Here is a 20,712-nt window from a genome sequence, read left to right on the forward strand (position 1 = left end):
TTCCTCCTGTTCAAAACTATATCAAATGGTTGTATTACAGTGCAATTAGTATATGAATTATATTAATTTACAAATATTTTTTTTAAAAAAATAGTCTCTTTTGGATACTGGGGATTGAATTCAGAAACAGTTTATCAAGGAAATGTAAGGCCAATTATGATCTTTTGTGGTCTCTCCTCTCCCCCTTCTCTCTCCCTCTCTCCCTCATTCCCCCACCATTCTTCTTCCTTTCCTCTCACTCTCTTTCCCTTCACCAGTACATTCTAAAGAGATCTCACTCTTTAGGTCAGTCTGGAGCTCACTATTTACCACAGGGCATCTTAAAGCTCCAAGGCAATCCTATTGCCTCAGCTCTCATGTGATGGGATTAAAGGTATGGCCTACCATATACAACATATTTTTGATTTTCTGGTGAAGTCTCCCTAACTTGCCCAGATTGGCCTTCACCTCCTCTTGCTACTCAAACTATGCTTAAGCCTGCTATCTTCCTTCCTCAGCCTCAAAAGTAGCTAGGATACAGGCCTCGACTGCTAGGTCTGCCCCATTTCAATTACTGGTCTATAGAGGATAAGAAACATCAATAGGTGACCCTAATTCTATAAAATGTGTGACCATGTAGAAACAGTTGAAATTATCATTTGAGAAATCACTCATATAATCAGAGACACAAACTCCTTACACCAAGTTTCTTTCTACTTTAGACATCAATCTGCTTTGCAGCATTATATTATGTAAAGGAAAACAGGTACTCTATCGCTTGGAAATGGGAAAACTGTATTTATTGTCACAGAAGGACATTTGTCAAAGCACATAACACTGTATTCACAGGTTTAAAAAAATCATAGTACCACAATCAATTATTTCCAACATTTATAGGGCTACAACTCTTAAACATAAACTCAGAAGGGGATTTATTTTCATTTTGATTTTAATGTTATTAAAGGCATTGGAAGTAAGGGCTTCTCTTTGGATCTAGGATATAATTTAGAACAAAGTACCAGTCCAAATTTTAAAATATCAGAGTTGAGACAGAAAAACAAAATCAAATGAAGTCCCCATGCGAGGATAACATGTAAAAGTAGTTATCTGCAGTCAAATGAAGGAGACTTTCAGAAAAAACAACCAGAATCTTGGTCTTGGAAAATCTGAGAAAATAATTTTCTTTTATTTAAACCTCGAACCTATGGTATTTTCTCATGGTACCTGAATTGTCTAATATACTATCCCATGTTTTCACCTCTATGAGCATTCAGGTTTGTTTGCTTTGTTTTGTTTGTGTGTCTTACTATTCACAAAAGAAGAAAATTAGCCTTTATTTTATGCTAAATTTCTAACATTTATGATATAATTCACAGTGTTTTGAATCAAATGATTAGATATTGTGAAAATTTGGACGAATTTATTTTAGGTTACTGAGGTGCACTATGTTTTCCCTTAGATTCCCTACTGGATTATTTTCAAATTTGCTGTCATATACAGTGGGTATATTCTTCGGGGATCATATGTAATGGGAAGTATTTTTCCGTTTCACGATGCAACTAACTTTACTCCTCTTCTTTCAATTTCTATAATGGTGAATTAAATGCTTTGATATTTAAAGTGATGCCAACTATCGTATATTTAGCAACAGAATGATTAATCATTGATATGGTCAATTATGACATGATATGACACTATAATTTCTCAATGTATTCTAGCACAATCATTTAATAAGGCCAGCATTATGCAATAATCAGTACATTTCCTCATCTATAGATGAATAAACTAAAGTTCTAAGAGTCTTAGCTGTAACTACTTGGACAAGGAGTGGCTTTATCATATAGGTTAGGTCAATCACTTTCTACTAAAATTTGTAGTCAAATACGGAATAAAAGAGCAGAAAAGGGTTGAAGACAATACATTCCCAATGAAATGTTCTTTGAAGACTTTCAGTTTGCTTCCACTACATGAATTTCCAAAACTGCCAGTGTCTTATTACTATATAATATGTATATAAATATATATGTATATTACTTATTTATATATATGTACTGCATGTTAATGCTAATATACATAATATATACATATTAATATAAACAGAGACTGTGGTAGCTTAGAAAATATTATGAGTATGGGTTTTTTGCTTGTATTTATGTGTCTGTCTATCACTGGCATACAGTGCGTGTAAAAGCCAAAAGAGGTTGTCAGATCCCCTGAAAATGTAGTGACAGAGTTGTGAACCACTATCTGGGTGCAGGGAATCAAACAAGGGACCTCTGGAAGAACAGCAAGTGTTCATAACCACTGAACTAGTTCTAAAGCCTAGCTGCTCCTTTAAAGTCGAATCCATTAGCTTTTCTCCATGCTCTGGTTGAGTTATTTCTAATACTTCCAACAAATTCCATTTTTCTCTTGAATCAGACAGTCAGTTTTCGTTGTAAGCTACTAAAGATCCATATCTAATAAACTCAAACAGATGAATGCATAGAGCATGATTATTTTTGAATGTTTTATTTACATATATATCATATATGTTACTATACACTGAAAATAAAATAATAAACGTTCTTGTAGTGCAGCATTGCTTAGAATTTCAATGATTAAGGGAGAAGAACAGTCCAAGCACTGCAAGTTCATCTTCATTTAGATGGGTTTTATTACACTAAAGTACACTGGTTTGGTGACTCACAAGTGACAATTTACTACTGAAATAAAGAAAGCATTTACAGCCATTATATTCTTTAGTGTTACTTTTAATTTTGATTAACTCATTTGTTTTCCTTTTATCCTCAAATCATAGCAGCTGATTTTGACCCTCTAAATATTTTATATTATGCATTGAAGAATAATCTGATAATCCTCCTTTTTTGGGAAATGAATATAGTAATGTATTTTAGAGGTTCTTGTGAAAAGCAGTGGATAATAATTTTAAAATCAATGATGAATTTATCATTAAAAATTTAGGTGAGAAATGGAGTTTTGAAGCATATTCTGCAATTTAATAAAGAAAAAGATCATTAGAATTGTCTTTTATGAGTGAAATTTAACAAAAATTCTAGCTAATCATATATCAGTCGTAAGTTAATTCCATTTCTAAAAAGATTAAAGATCTAAGCTAACTATTTCTACGCACTTCAGTAAATTTTTGTCAGTTTAGACATTTATATCTACTCAGAATCCTTTGTATTCAAGGAACATCATTTTTATTCCTACACATTGTGGGAATATCAACCATGTATATGATATTTCTCTTTATTAATGACATGTATTTCCCTGAAAGTATTTCCCAGAAGATAAAAATCCAACTGAAAATTGTGTAAAAGTGTGTGGGGGGTATATTGCAAAACCTTTACTTCTTTTTCCTTTAGAACACCTATTACTACATGATAGTATTTCCCCCAAGACAATTTTTTATTTTATTTGAAGTTGGCAAAAATCTTTGTGCTAAATCCTTTGAGCATACCTCTAGTGATAGATGTCAGATCAGTGCTATATGGAAAAACTTTTATTTGACAGGTAGATGACAGGAAGAGAGCTCTCTCCAAAATAAAAGACATAAGAATAAAATCTTTCTGTGAGATTAATATAATCTTTTCTTCTTGCATATAAATGAATAGTTCATTCTTGCTTCAAGATAGTCACATCATGAATTTGAATAAGGAAAATTAAAGCAGTTTAAAAATGACATATTTGTTCAAATTAGAACAGTCAGCTTGAGATATGCATATATCAAATGTAAAATAGATATGACATGATATAAATATATACAATATAAATTTATGACATTTTATTTAATATATACCTTCATAATCATAAACCAAAAGTATAGATTCAAAAACTGTACAAAGAGAATGCACTCAACCTGAGTAGCCCCTTAGTAAGGCATGATCTTAGTAGGGTAGGTTCTACGGCCTATAATTGTATGGACAGGACCATACTAGTTTTGCCTTATAAATACAGATGTAATTATTCTAATTTATATCAAGTATTGCCTAATTCGTCTTGGTGTTATCTAATGAACTGGCATGTTCCCCACTAAAAGAAGAGAAAATAAAACTATTCTTGAAAAATTATGGTCTTTTCAAATTATCTAGTCTATTTTGTTATTGTTACCTTTTCATATAATACTTAAAGAAATATCAGGAATAAAGGGATAGCCAAAATCTCATTACATATATTATCATGCTATCCCTTGTACTTATGTATGTTACAATTATCGCAATCAAATCATTTTCATACATATTAAAATGTAAATTTGTAGATTTGTGCCTTGAATAGATCAATGTATGAAAAATAAGGAATGTTATATTCATTTGGGATTTTTGTTAAAAGATATTTCAAAAAGGAGTCAAAGTTCTGCAATATTTTCTGATCTGAAAAGGGAATAAACAGTGGAAGCATGGGGAGATGTCAAAGAAAGATTACTTCTCTCCAGATGCATTTTCATCTCAAGCTTCCTTAAAGGCCTTCACCTCAGAATCTGTTCAGTTGTCTGTAATAGACAGATCTTTTCCTTAAACAAGTTGGGTTGCCTTTTCTGAGCACATACAATCACTTTGGGAATTATGTTTCTTTGTCTCCTTTTCATAAACCTCAAAAGATAATACTCAAGAATTGTCCAGTCAAAGCAGTATTTTTTACTCAATTTTTAAAGCTTTAGGCAGATATCTTGATAATTGGTGAGAGCTTATTGGTTCAATGCTACAGAGACACAAGAGTTTTGTGTTCATAGAGCACAATAATCAAATCACATCCAAAGAAAAATTCCTATCTCTTTTCCTCACATAGTTAAGCTCTATGTGAGGAGACACAAACTATGCAAAAATATTACTGGAGACACAAACTATGCAAAAAGAGAGTGAAATATGAGGCTAAACATATTTTATAAATGCAAATTTTGTATGGTCTATAATCTCCAGGAAGATTTAATCAGAAGGACATGAGTAAAAAAGACATCACAATCTTATGAATCTTATTGTGATAAGATTTTTGAAATATTTAGTTTAATAAAGATATATTCAGAAATTAAGTTATCAACTTCACTCCTATGGCATAGGATTTAGAATTGATAGAGTATTCCCACTTAGATCATTTCAGCTTACATACCAAAAAAAAAATAGTTGAAAATACTATTAAATGGTGCCTTACCTTACAAAGAAAGTTGATCTTAAAGCCCAAAGATTGGGCATTCCTTGACCCTGAGTTCATGTAGTTTCCAACCAAAAGAACCAGTTCTAAAAGTTTGTTAAAGCTTTCACTTTTCTTCAGCTCTTCACATGCAAGAGTTACTGCTATGATGCCTGGTTTGATGTTGTTTACATGCTCTTCAAAGGTGAGTTTGAAAAGGATGCTTGTGAGACGAGGCCGTAACATTTTCACCGAGCTCATCTGGAAGAAAAGGAATGTCTATGATAATATTTTATAAAACGTTCTTTCATCTCCTTATTGAGGATAATTTTATGAACAATATTGTAAGTTCATACACATGGCCAATATACTGTTTTTGTTTGTCTTCAGCTTTCCAAGGCAAATTTAGGTAAAGTTTAAAAAATCAGAAGCAGTCACCATGGTTATAATATAATAAAATACAACTTAGGGTGAAGAGTTTCTACATGTTAATTGCAAAACCTTTAGTCACACATAGCATATAGTCAAACTTGTCCCTGAGATGAAATAGGAAAACTTATATGCATAAAATTGAGTTGAATGCACAGCTAGTCATAGAGAGTTGATGTTCATGACTGTCAAAAATGTAGATTTAATATTTCCTAAGAAATTATCTGTTGGTATAGTTTTAAAACTAGGGGATTAATGAAAACTAATAGTGAAATAAGTTTTAATCTTATGATTTCTTTTCATAAAATACTGTGAATATTTAAATATGTTCTAAATATTTTCACCTACATGTCAGATATTAGAGTTAAAATATCATTCAAATTTTTATGTTGGTTTTCCTCAAAATAGTTCAACTTGGGTTTTAATTACTTTTTGTCAGAGTACTGATGCACAGTGCAAATTCCCTTTGGTTCCCCAATAATTATTCCCCAATAATAATTATTCTGAGGTTTGAATTTCCTTTGACTCCAGATTAATTAGTTTCCATTTACCAAATGAAATCTGAAAAGGGGATAGGTGGAGACTAGACACACAGGAGGATTTATGCAAACACAATGAAAAGAAATTTTAAATATGTTAATCATACTAAATTTTGCATGTGTATGAATTAGGTTTTCATAGACAAATGTTGAGCACAGACTAGGCACTGAGATGTCTGCAAGCATGAGAATTCATTGAAAGCATTAATGACGTCTTTTTGTTTTAAACATGTCTTCACTTTGTACCCAAGGCTTACCTTTGACTTTTGCTTATTCTATCTCAGCTTTTTAGAAGGTGATATTACAGGCAATTGACTTAAATCACAAAGAACCTTTCTGTTGAATCCTGTTATGTCCCATGTGCTTAAGTTCTGAGTACTTGTTTTCTAGCTGTTGGTATGATTTGGAAAGTTGTGGAACCTTTAGAAGTATGACTCAGCTGGGGGAAGTGAGTCAATGGGTGCAGGATTTGGAAGGGTACAACTGTCACACACTTTGCTTCCTGGTCTACCATGTTGTGAACAGTCTTTGCCACATACACCTACCACCATGAATCGATCTGCCCTGCCATGCTTTCCCTTTCCATGATACACCAAAACCCTAAAACATAAAGCAAACGAAACCTTGCCTCCTTTATATCAGTTCTGTCAGATATTTTATCACATATATGAGAAAGGTAAGTAATATACCTTCAAAAGCTACACATGAATTACTGAGTAAACCATACTAGCTCTAATAGTGAAGCAACACAGTTGTCTGGCTCTCCTTTGAGATTAACTTGCCTATTAATGATGGATATCTGCCTCTCTCTATGTGAACTCTTAACTTCAGTGAATTCTGTTTTCATACTTTTTCCAGGTAGAAATATATAAGAATGGAGATAATATTGCCCTGATAAAGTATGCACATAGCTCTCATCACTTTGGATTATTTTGTTTAAAGTATACAAATTGTCCTCTTGCTTCTTTGGCACTCCCATGACAAGTACAAAGTATACTACCTGTTTTAAGATGCTTACATTTATCTAGAAAATCAAACATTGGCACATGAAAACCACAGCTGACAATAAAACAGATGCACAATTCTAGATAGACAAAGAGAAATTGAGTTCTAAAGAAATTTGCTGGAAGGAAAAAAAAATTATATATATGACTAGGGAATAATATTACTTCTTTGATATATGGAGATTTTGTCATTACAGTAGTACCTGGTAAAGTTTTGAAATAAAATTGGATTTAATAGTTATATGAATAGATTCTTTGGAAGACAAAATCACTGAGGAGGCAAGTGTGTGTAAAAGAAAGGAGAAAAGAGTCAAATATTGTGCCTTGATAAATAATAGCTGATATAAAGAAGATAAAGCAGAGTTGGTGTGAAGAAGGCTAAAAGATCTTACATAATACCATTTGATACCAGGTTGGTAATCCCAGAAATACTACCCATAACCTTTATGAGTATGGATGATCACCCTATATGGATAATTATTAGTAGTATTAGTATTATTTTTGTTTTTCAATATGGGGTTTCTCCGTATAGTCCTGGTTGTTCTGAAACTCACTCTGTAGACCATGCTGGCTTCAAACGCACAGAGATTTCTTGCGTCTACTTCCTGAGTGCTGCCATTAAGGCATGAGCCACCACTGACTGGCTCAATATAATGTATTTTAAGCTTAAGATTCAAGAAAAATCTTTTTTATAATTCCCAGAGAGATAATCAAATATCTTTATTTTAAATGCCCATGTCAGTTGCTAAGGAAAAAAACAGGAACTATTGAGTTTTGCAGCAATGAACCCAAACTCCAGTTGTGTCAATTTATAGTATGTAACCAAGAACAAAACCAGCTAATGTTTCTCAGATTTTATTTTATCGATAGAAAAATGCATTCCTTACAGTATTTATGCATTTTCAGTAAGACACGAATGAGATATTGTATGGAACGTGTCTGTTGTATCAACTGACACTACTTAAGCAAAGGGAAACAACAGGTGCTCTTAGTTTTCCTTCTTTATTTATCCTTAGAAATTCCTAGCAAGAAAGACACATGGTCATAAATGTGTCTGCCAAACATGAAATAAAATCTTTTTGAACCCACAATTAAGCAATGTGTGGTTGTGGTAGTCAATGAAGAATGTGGCCTATTCACTAGGTAGACTGAAATTATCATTCTCCATTTATCCATTTTTCACTCATAAATAGACATTTACTATTAAACATGTTATAACTTAAAGTGCATCCTTGGGGAAAAAAATCAAGATACTACAGAGAAAGTTAAATCATTTTGTGATATCTCTAACCATCCATTACTATGTCTAGAGCATGGCAATAGGATTGTTTTAGTCTTAAGTGTGAATTTTTACAATCATACCAGTATAGATTGATAGACAAAAGCTGAACTGTCATCAGAGGCTTTTGCTGTGTAAAGGAATAGCATGGATAGTCAAGCTTAGAAATAATAGGAAGCACTGAGCTATATCCCCAGACACTTCTAGTACTATTAAAAGGCTTGTGTCTCATAAAGGCACTTGAGCTTGAGTGCTCCTAAGTGATATAATATAGTAAATAAAGCAGAAACACTGCTGAAACGTATGTTTGCTTTGTTGTTGTGGTCCCTCGCAGAATTTTACTTGACTGGCATCTTTTGTTTTATAACTCATTCCTTGAAGTGCTTTGGGATGCTGACCAGGGTGTTGCATTATGAAGGGGATTTATTTGTGTTGCAAGTTACTTGTCTATCAAATTACATCAAGCGACTCTCATTTCTTCAGCTGATCTGAAACTATATTTTTTTTTTAAAAAAGGACATTGACAACTTTAGTGGGAGCACAAGTGGGTTGTTTCCCAAAGAGGTAGGGACAGTTTCATTTATCTCATTTGAATTGTATACACTGCATAACTATAAAGCTGATAAATATGTATTTAATACCAAAATACTACAGGAATGCACAGAAAAAAGATAAGCAGTAGTGCTAAATATCATGTATGAACAAGAAGAATACCATGAAACCTTTAGGTTATTCATATCCCCTTTTATTAATGCCTATCATATGTGAATATAATTGAAACTTTAGTTGCTTGAAAATAGTAGAATTTGTTGCAATTATTAAATGGATATTAAGAAATAGTCATTATTAAGAGGCATTATCTACTAAACTTACAAAATGTTTATTTGTATTTTACTATAGTAAAGGGAATGAATTTGGTCATATTCAAGGATGGAGTTTTATTAGGTTGACAGAATTGCCAGTCTAAGTGAGATTCAGAAGCAATTACTGACAAAATTCTGTCTGGAATTGCAGGAAGGAAGAAGATACATTTGAGATTCTCTATTAAATGAATACTTTTATCTTCTAATACACAGTAAGTTCTTCAAGGGCAGGGACTCTCCGAATCATTGTTTTACTCCCTGCACTAAATCCAGTATCTGGACAAAATAATCAATACGAGAATTCCTCACATATGTAGAAAATGGAAAATGTTTGCACGTTAGCTGTCATGAGAGATGAGAGCCATGGTTAATCTGTGAACTGAAGCTTTAAAAAATAGAGTGTTGAGAAAACTGACTTTACATCAGAAAAATAATGATGTGCTGATAGAGAATATTTCCCCAAAGATAGTGATATGTGGATATTATGCATTGAGAAACATCCACTAGTCTTTAGTATAGAACAGAACACAATAACAGTGTTTGCCCCCAAAAGACACTGAAGACTCAGAGGAATCTCACTGAGAAGTTGGACAAGAATTTCAAAATATTCTTGTCAAAAAACATAATGGAGGACACAAATAACTACTAAAATTGCTGTGGAGCTTTGCTATTCTATTAGGGAATTAAAGACACAGAGGAAAAAATAAGAGGGTGAAGTTTTGATAGTTTTAAATTTAATGAACAGTAATCAATTACAGAATTACTTGACAGCCATTGACCTCCTGTGACTATTCATTTTTCATGTGGCTTTATTTTACATCATTTTATTACAAAAAGTGACGGAAATAAACAAAATAAACAATATTTTCATGAGCATGGATTAATATGAGAAGTTAATGAAATAAATACTAATGAGAATGATTCATGGTGATTTTTTTTACTTGATCAAAAATTATTAAACTGGTTTTGTTGTTGTTGTTTCTGATGGGACAGGATTTCTCTGTGAAGGCCTGACAGTCTTGGAAGTATCTATTATAGACAAGGATGACTTCAAACTTCACCTTTGCCTCCCAAGTGCTGAGATTAAAGGTGTGCACCACCACTCCGTGGTTTTTAAACTGGCTTTTTCTCAGATAACATTAAGCTCATCTACAAGTAAGAGCTAACATTCATATGTGCAAAAAAAATTAAAACAGAAAAACCAGGCATTACATATTAAAACGCTGAAAATATTGATAAAGAAACATGTGAATATTTCGTAATGAATATGCAAACCCAGGAAATGATGTAATATTAATATAAACTTGGACCTACAATTTTCTTTCTAAATTAATTGCTTTTCATATTACATAGGAAGGGAAAAGCTTTTTATCAATCCCCCTTTCACCTGGCTAAGCTCTCTTGAACAGGGCACATAAGCTTTTTAGAGGCTTTAAAACAATTAAAGCAAAACGAGGTTATAGTTCTATTTCTAACTCTCTTTTTGCCTCCATATATTTGTGCAAAAGAAATAAGAAAAAAATCATTGTTCTGTCAGTAGTATAATATAATCTGTTCTGTTCATTAAAGATTTATATGAACGAGGCTATTGAAACATCTTTCTTACTAGATTATAGCTTGAGAATGGTTTTAATTGAAAAATATGGGTAATTTTGAAGTCAGAAAAACAAAAGTACTGATTACTAAGAGAACTAATTATTGTCTTCTTTTCTCAGAAGACATGCTAGTTTAATAGATACACACAGTATGGGTCTCCATCCCCAGTGCAAGACAAGTGGGAATTTCCACAGCTCTGAGATTTGAGAACAGCTGAGCTGCAGACATACTCGGAAGCATTTAAAAGCTCCAGCTGGGGATTCTGACTGCCAGAGCTCTCAAAGATCTGTGCTTTTCTTCCAGTAAAGGTACAGCACATAATTACAATGGATGTACCAAATTCAATTCCGTAGGAGGTAAGTTAGAGGACAAGTCAGTGGGAAGCTATGCAGCCAATCCACTCTTTAAAGAAGATTATTGATCATAGAAGGTATAGGAGGTAGCATGTCTCTCTTGCTGGAGGTCTGCCTCCACATGGAGGGAAGATCTGCAGCTTGATATTGTTTTTGTTTGTTTCTGCTAAATTCCCACCATGCTTTTTATTCTCCCAATAGATTACAAGTGATTATAAGTAAACCCAAGATTGTGACAGTTTAAAAAAGTGAAAAGGTTAAAGCTCACCAACCAAGGGACTGATTCAGACAAGCCTTATTTTCTCTCCTTAAAAAATCTTAACCAGAAACACTTCATTGTTTCTTATTGGTGATAATATTTTAATTAATAGAAAAGGAGTAATCAAATGCATAATACACATCTTGCCCTAGCTGATAAGACTTGATTGTTATCTAGAGAGTTCTATATTTATGCAAACTCTACACTGTAATGGGCCAAGGACACTGAAATAAAAGCAACAATAAAATTCTCATTGTTTAAGAGAGAAAGACAAGAAAATATTCCACACATACAAAGAGTCTAAATCCGTTAATGCGAGAAACTGCCATATGGATCAAGAGACAGACAAGAATGGCAAACAGATTTAACAATGATTTGATAGATACATAATTTGAATAACATTAATATAGTTCATATATTTATACAAATAAGCTCAAAAATAAATAGTAAAATTATTACTCTCTAGAAAGGAAATTTTAAAGAAGACTCTGAGAGTTTAAAAGATAGACCTGTTTTGTTTAGTTTGTTTTTCAAAAAAATGTTTCTTTGTGTAACAACCCTGGATGTCCTGGAACTCGTTCTGTAGACCAGGCTAGCCTCGAACTTACAGAGATCCACTTACCTCTCCCTACCAAGTGCTGGGATTAAAAGCACATGCCACTAGGCCTGGCTTGTTTGAACTGTGTTTTAAAGCTAGGCAAATGGCATAATTACTGTGAAAGTCAAATTTGAGCTAAGACTTAAAAATGAGTTTTAGAAAGGCAGGTAAGGAATGGGAATCTTTGGGAATCACAGATGTGAGCATGCTCCACCTTGACTGGAGGTCAGAGAGTCTGAATATTTTTGCTCTCTCAAAAGTTGTTGACAATAGGTGTGGCTACAAATAAGAAATTCCGACTTAGGGTGTGATTAATTAGTATTTTGGGTATAGAAGTGGATTCGTTTCGTCTGGACCAAAGGTCGAAGAATTCAAGTCTTATGCCATGCTAATGAAGTCTGTTGCATTCCCTTCTCCCTTTTGGAGTGAAGTATACAAGCCTGTGAAAATAAACGAGGCACATTCTGTGAATGTCCCTTTCGATGCTGTTCTGTGGTTTTTGTCTCTTATATGTCTTATATCTCTGTTCCATTTGCTTAATTCTCAAGCTACTACCATAGAATGTATGGGTTTCATCAAAGCTGATCTTCAACAGGAATCAGGGGTGATAACACATGCAGTGACTCTGAGAAGAGAATGAATTCAAACACATAAAAAATGAAGTTCAGTATGGCTGATGTACAAGAAGCAAGAGTTCAGTTCACACACCAAGTTTAATGCCTAAAACTAAGAAAGATTGGCAGGTGCTAGGCCAAAATGTGCCTGATAGTTAAGATCAGTTAAAATATATCACAGTGGGCAAAGTTTTTGCTGTGTGAACACAAGATCTAAGTTCAGTCCCAATCACCCATGGAAAGTCACAAAGACACAAATCTATCTGTAAAGGCAGCACCAAGGAGAGGAGAGAAGGACAAATTCTGGTGTCAGATTGGCCAACCAGCCTATCTAAAGCAATGAGCTCCAAGCCATAGCGACCCTGTCTCAAAAACAAAGGTAGAAAATGACATAAAAAATAACCTAATGTGGAATCCAGTTTCCACACATGCAGACATAGAAAAGAACATCCACTTACAATGAAGAAAATAAGGAAGGAAGAAAGGAAGGAAGAATGGAAGGAATAAAAATACTTTGCCATTAGTGTTGTAAGAGGCTGCTTGTTTGTTCCCTGCTGTTCAGCACCCAAATAACCACACAAAAACTGTATTAATAAAATCATTGCTTGGTTTATTAGCTCTAGCTTCTTATTGGCTAGCTCTTACATCTTAATATAACCCATTTCTATTAATCTGTACATTGCCACATGGCTCTGGCTTACTGGCAAAATTTGGGCTCATTTAGACCTTCCCTGCAGCAGCTACATGGTATCTCCCGACTCCGCCTTCTTTCTCCCAGCATTCAGTTTTCTTTTCCATGCCTAGCTCTACTCTATCTTTTCACATGCCAAGGCAGATTCTTCATTCATTAACCAGAGGTATTCACAGCATACAGAGGGGAATCCCACATCACACTAGTGTTTTAGGAAGTAACTAATAAGCAATACAAATACAACCTACATAGAGGCGTTAAGACTGAGTATGAGAAGAGCTAAAGTTTAAGTAGGAAGCAGTTAAAAGTATATGGTAACAATTAAAGCAAATAATTATGCATCTCAAGACTATTGCATTGGCAGTACAGATGGAGTGTAGATCTGAAGTATATTTCAGTTTTGAATAGGAAATAGTTAATAACCTTTTATTGATCAACTTCAATGCATAATTTAAGGCAGACTTCTGATTGTTAGTGATTGAAGAGTGAATGAGAAGTAAGGCCATAGAACAAGTGGCGACTACTGAATAAGTTGATGAGAGGTACAGAAAGAGGTCAGTAACTAACAGAATCCTTGGGTCAGTGATACATTATAATTTAACCATCTATCCACCCATTTTAGATAGCAAGTGACAAGATTTATTTTCTTGACGAGAAGGCCATAGTAGACTGACAAATTGAAGCAGCAAGAGAAACACCGTAAGTATAGTAAGCAAAAACTAATGCTGTCCGGAATTAGATGGGATAGTAATGCCCAAAACAGAGATAGGGAATATGTGCCTGTACTAGAGCATCAATCTCATCATATTCTGCCTGGACTTTCTTCAGTAAATCACCGTACCTAAAAGCACTGACTGAATTCTAACTGAATTCTACTATTTACTATTCAACCCTGGAACAGTTACCGGAGTTTGGTTTGCCTCAGTTCCACAGCAGTAGTACGGAGATAATAACAGTATAAAAATTTACCTTACAAATCATAAGAGAACATGAATACTTTGACTGCTTTGACATTGTGCAGACATTACACAAATAACCACAGTGCTATGAGTTGATAAAGCACTGGTAAGTTGCCCAAACCTCTCAGGCTAACTCCACAACCATGTGCATACAGACTGAAAAAACTGAACTCAGACATTATTGATAACAAAACGGAAGACATGAAGTTGGGAAGGAGATGAGGGTTAGCACTTGGGGGAATTTGATGGAGTCAACAGTGGACAGAAATGACTAAAATATATTATATAAATGTATGAACTTTTTCAAGGAACAAATTGAAAATATTACTTAAAATATGGCCCATGTAAAAGTGTTAGCATAAAATACTTTAGTAAGCTTTTGTTATCAGTAATACTGTAATAGTATTATTAATAATAAAAATAGGCCATCTGCTTTCCTGACACTTCACAAAGAATGCATAAATAAAGAGGAGGAGAGGGAACAGAGCTCTATTCTGCAGTACATGCCTGGCATGTGGAAGATCCTGGGCTCAAGCCTCGGAGCAACAAAACAACAAATAACATTAACCCAAGAACAATGTTGAGTAACTACAGTCTTGGTTACGAAAGAGATGGAGAAAGGAGACTAGCTTAAAACCATAAGTTAGAAACTAGCCTGGGTGATAGAAAAACAAAGCTACGTTAGAGGCAGGAGAGCCTATGAAGGTCCTGAAGTTTGTTACGCCATTGGCAAGAAAGACTTTGTGGTAGTTTGAAAAGAAGGGATATACAGACAGAAGAAGAAATGGTAAGGAATGAAAGACAGAAGGAGAATGGAGAGCTTGAATCTTACTTTGTCAGGGAAGTATTGAAGGGTTTTGATACTGACGTTATAAATATAAATTTTAATATGAATATAGTAAATAACATTGGCAATGGGTGAAGAAAGCTGAGGACAGGAGCATTCCCAAGATGGGGGTTCTCTCATTAGTGAGAAGGATTGTGCTTCCCAAAAGTCTATTTCTATTAGGCTTCTGATATAAGTTTAAGGGTTAAATAGTAAGATAGTATATTCTCACAGGATTAATTTAATTTGTTAATATTTTAGTTCATATTTTACTTTTTTATCTTTATAAAATGTCTGGCTCACATTTTTGTCTAAAAGATTGGTTATAACTCAACCAACATTCACTGCCAATTTTACACTAGAGACTGTACATAACTTTAAAAGTTATTGTTAATTATTATTAATTATTAAGGGTATTATTACATAGTGAACAATATATATAATCTTTAAAAAGTGTGTCTAAACTTTATTTAATGAGTCTAAATTGATAATCTTAGGCAGTTTACATAGTATAAACTAGTTAGTAATGTCCTAGATTCTTTCTGACCCCATCCCAGCAGAGATAGAGCAAAATACAGTGAGAGTAAACATGGAAACGAGGAGAATTCATGTACATACAGCCTTAAATATTTATGTTTATGTGTATAAACAAGAACTCTCTTCCATTTTCTATTTTTGCCTTCAGTTCAGAAGGTATATTGCTTTTTATGTCCGCCCCCCCCCCCCGCAAATTTCATTTCCTCAGCAAGGTACCAAGGATATTCCTCTTGAAGGACTTGCTTGGAAAACTAATACATCTTCCTAGATAAAGTGCACTGAGGAAAAAAAAATGTTTTCTGAGAAACTGCATTGTGTACCTACTGTAAAACTCATAACCATCATGATGCAGCTGAGATCTCAGATGGTGTATAGCCCTGTTTCAATTATAAGATGGATCTGAGCTGCTTAGGTTTCAAGTGTGAACTTGGGGCTACAAATTATATTATTTAGCACTCTGCTAAAATGCCACTAGTTAATAAATAATACAGAGCCAATTCAGTTGACAAATAGATCTGATGTAAAAATAAGAGAAATATGTTCCCAAGGTCCATTTTATGTTCTATTTGATCTCAAATTTGCTTGTCTAGTTTCCTTTTCAAGGATTTGACAAATCTTTCTATATCAATGTAGGCAACAGCATGCCCTAAAATCAAAGAATTTTAAATATGGACTAATGTTTATTGTATATACTAAAAAGGGCATACTCCTATCTAATAGAGTTTCACATTAAGAAGATTTTAAAACTGCAGCAAGAAATCTGATGAACTATAGCATGTAAGAATTTGAAACATTTTTTCATTAGGTTAATTAGAGATTTAATGTCTAGTTTCTTGAGTTCTTTATATATTTTGGAGATCAGACTTTTGTCTGATGTGGGGTTGGTGAAGATCTTCTCCCATTCAGTAGATAGACTTTTGTCTTAATGACAGTGTCCTTTGCATTACAGAAGCTTCTCAGTTTTAGGAGGTCCCATTTATTCATTGTTGCTCTTATTGTCTGTGCTACTGGGGTTATACATAGGAAGTGGTCTCCTGTGCCCATGTGTTGCAGACACTTTCTCTTCCATCAGGTTCAGTGTGGTTAGATTTATATTGAGGTCTTTAATCCATTTGGACTTGAGTTTTGTGCATGGTGATAGATATGGATCTATTTTCATTCCTCTACACATTGACATCCAGTTATGCCAGCACCATTTGGTAAAGACGCTTTCCATCTTCCATTGTATACCTTTAGCTCCCTTGTTGAAAATCAGGTGTTCATAGGTTTGTGGATTAATATCTGGGTCTTCGATTCGATTCCATTAGTCAGCATCTCTGTTTTTGTGCCAATACCAAGAAGTTTTCATTACTGTAGCTCTATAATAGAGTTTGAAGTCAGGGATTGGTGTGGGAGAATTGTCTATATTCTGTCAATCATATTTTAATAAAACGCTGATTGGCCAGGCAGGCAGTATAGGCAGGAAAGTCAGACAGGAAATAGAGGTGGAGTAAAGAGACTGGGAATATTCTGGGAAGCAAGAAGCTCCCTCTGCCATTCCTGCCCAGAGCACCAAAGACGTAACATCTGAGCTGACAGCTGAAAAACGTACCAAGCCATATGGCTAACATAGATGAGAATAATGGGTTAATATAAGCTATAAGAGTTTACAAGAAACCTGAGCTAATGGGCCAATCAGCTTTATAACTTATAGAGATCTCTGTGTGATTGATTTTATCTGGGACTTGCCGGCTGTTGGGTACCAGGCAGGAACAAATACCCCAACAAGCCGGCCCTCATGTTACAAGGGATGGTAATGCCTCTAGAAGTACTTTTATTGTATAGGATTGTTTTGGCTATGCTGGGTTTTTTGTTTTTCCATATAAAGTTGATTATTGTTCTCTCAAGGTCTGTGAAGAATTTTGTTGGGATTTTGATGGGGATTGAATTGAATCTATAGATTGCTTTTGGTAGAATTGCCATTTTTACTATGTTGATCCTCTCAATATAAGAGCATGGGAGATCCTTCCATTTTCTGATATCCTCTTCAATTTCTTTCTTCAAAGACTTAAAGTCTTTGTCAAATAGATCTTTCACTTGCCTGGTTAGAGTTACTCCAAGATACTTTATGCTACCCAATTAAAAATGGGGTACTGAACTGAACAGAGAATTCTCAACAGAAGAAGTTCAAATGGCCAAAAGACACTTAAGATCATGTGTAACCTCCTTAGCGATCAGGGAAATGCAAATCAAAACAATTTTGAGATACCATCTTACACCTGTCAGAATGGCTAAAATTAAAAACACCAATGATACCCTATGCTGGAGGGGATGTGGAGTAAGGAAAACATTCATCCATTGTTGGTGGGAATGCAAATTTGTGCAACCACTTTGGAAATCAGTGTGCCAGTTTCTCAGGAAACTGGGAGTCAACCTACCTCAGGATCCAGCAATTCCACTCTTAGGAATATACCCAAGAGATGCCCAATCAGACTACAAAAGCATTTGTTCAGCTATGCTCATAGCAGCACTATTTGTAATAGCCAGAACCTGGAAACAACCTAAGTGCCCCTCAATAGAAGAATGGATAAAGAAGGTGTGGTACATACACACTTTAGAGTTCTAATCAGCGGTAAAAAACAATGACATCTTGAAGTGCATGCAAATGGATGAAAATAGAAAACATTTTACTGAGATAACCCAGACCCAAAAAGATGAATATGGTATGTATTCACTCATAAGTGAATTCTAGCCATAAACAAAGGACATTGAGCCTATATTTCGTGATCCTAGAGAAGCTAAATAAGAAGGTGAACCCGAAGAAAAACATATATTTATCCTCCTGGATATTGGAAGTAGAAAAGATCGCTGGGCAAAAGTTGGGAGCACAGGGGTGGGAGTGGGGGAGATGGGGAGAGAGAAGGGAGAAGGGGAGGATTGGGGAGAACTTGGGGGAATGGGATGGTTGAGATGGAGGAAGGGTGGATAAGGGAGCAGAGAAGAAAATATCTTAATTAAGGGAGCCATTTTAGGGTTGGCAAGAGCCTTGGCTCTAAAGGGGTTCCCAGGTGTCCAACGGGATGTCCCCAGCTAGGTCCTTGGGCAGCAGAGGAGAGGATGCCTGAACTGGCCTTCTCCCACTGATGAATATCTTGCATATCACCATAAAACCTTCATCTGGTGATGGATGGAGATAGAGACAGAGACCCACACTGGAGCATTGAACTAAGCTCCCAAGGTCCAGATGACAAGCAGAAGGAGGAAGAACATGAGCAAGGAAGTCAGGACAGCAAGGGGTGCATCTACCCACGGAGATGGTGGGACTGATCTAATGGGAGCTCACCAAATCCAGTTGGACTGGGACTGAAGGAGAATGTGATCAGACTGGACTCTCTGAACGTGACTGACAATGAGGGCTGACTGAGAAGACAATGATAATGGCACTGGGCTTTGATTCTACTGCATGCACTGACTTTTTGGGAGCCTAGTCTGATTCGATGCACACCTTCCTAGAACTGGATGGAGGGGGAAATGCCTTGGACTTCCCACAGGACAGGGCACCCTTACTTCAATTAGGACTGGAGAGGGAGGGGGAGGAGTGGGAGGGAAATGGGAGGATGGGAAAAGGTGGAAATTTTTAATAAATAAATTTTAAAAAATTAAATAGCTACTTTCCAGGATTTTCAAATAAATGCCAAAATATTTTTTAAAGAAGAATTTGAAACATTATGGAATATTTTGGATGATACAGGTCGAATGATAATTTAAAAAGTGTTTATCAATTGAATTTACAAATCAAAAAAATCAGGAAGTCAGAGTAAACTAGCAATTCTTACAGCAAATAAACACAGTCCTGAACACTGAGTTTAAAAAAAAAAAACTAGCTTTTAGGGGTTAGGGGATTAACTGTGCACTTAGGCAAGAGCACTTGCCTAAGACGGTTAAAGCTGTGGGTTCAGTCCCCAGATCTGGAAAAAAGTAGGATTTATTCAAAGAAAGTAATTTCAATGTCCTTTATACTCTCTTTCTGGCCAATTACTTGAAGAGCAGGCTTGTGGTATTTTAAGATACATGACAATAGTCTTCATACTTAATCATTTAGTATCATTTAGAATGATGAGGATAAGGAAAAATGATTAAACTACATGAGGTACTTTTGTAAGTATTTGTACTGATGGAAATAATACATTGCAAGCTCTCAATCAATTATTGACACTTTAGAATATTTTAAAATATTTGTGATTTTTCTGATACAACATATACAATAAAAATTGTTACTAGATTTTTTTAAAAATTTCCTTAGATATTATTTTATTTCAGCCTAAGTTTTCAAGGGGGTTATTCTAACATTCAGATCTGAAGGGAAAAAATTTATTCAATGTATTACATACTATTTTGCATGTATTAATATCATTAAATATCATTACTTTTGAAGACACTACCTCATGATGCTTTGATGTTTTTTGTGAACTTAAAATTTAACATACTTACTTTTCAATACCACAATACTATAGGTAAAGATTTTTTTCTAACTCAATATTATATTTAATTATGTACCTATAAAGTAAAAGAAATCAACTAATATGTTTCTTCTGCTTGTGAGAAGCATATTCTTAGGCCTTTGTGATCAATACATACCACAACACCAAACTGCTCAGGCTCACAGAGATCATCATATTCATTCTTAAGCTCTGCTAGTTCTCGGAGTACATTCTGTTCAGGAAGATGTTTAACAAGATTCTAAAAAAAAAATAAATAAAAGTTAATGGTTAGTGATTGATCAATAAGTTTTTAAGCAAGCATAGACCACTTAACAAAGCATATTTTAAAAAACAAACTTTTAATGAAGAGAAACTTCTGGTTTTGCAGGGTAAGGCCAGGTAGGAAATCTGAACAGAGATATATAGAGTAGTCAGGGAGACAGCATGTAGTTGCTGAAGAAGACAGATGATGGATCCTTACCAGTAAGCCACAGTCGTGTGCCCATACATAGATTAACAGAAATGGGTTAATTCAAGATGTAAAAGCTAGCTAGAAATGAGCCTGAATCATTGGCTGAACAGTATTGTAATTTATATAG

General features: G+C 34.6%; 1 protein-coding gene across 3 annotated transcripts in view; it reads right to left on the minus strand.

Annotated features, from left to right (window-relative positions):
• Diaph2 (diaphanous related formin 2) overlaps window positions 1-20,712 on the minus strand; it is a 727,907-nt gene that overhangs the window by 372,565 nt on the left and 334,630 nt on the right. For all 3 annotated transcript variants that reach the window (XM_087903154.1, XM_087903153.1, XM_087903155.1), the window contains 2 exons: window positions 20,271-20,372; window positions 5,128-5,367 (listed from right to left, as the gene is read on the minus strand). In XM_087903154.1, the coding sequence (XP_087759280.1) occupies window positions 5,128-5,367; window positions 20,271-20,372 (342 nt within the window). The remainder of the gene's footprint in view (window positions 1-5,127; window positions 5,368-20,270; window positions 20,373-20,712) is intronic.

Source organism: Myodes glareolus, chromosome X, assembly GCF_982192425.1.
Source record: "Myodes glareolus chromosome X, mMyoGla1.1, whole genome shotgun sequence".
Lineage (NCBI taxonomy): Eukaryota > Metazoa > Chordata > Mammalia > Rodentia > Cricetidae > Myodes > Myodes glareolus.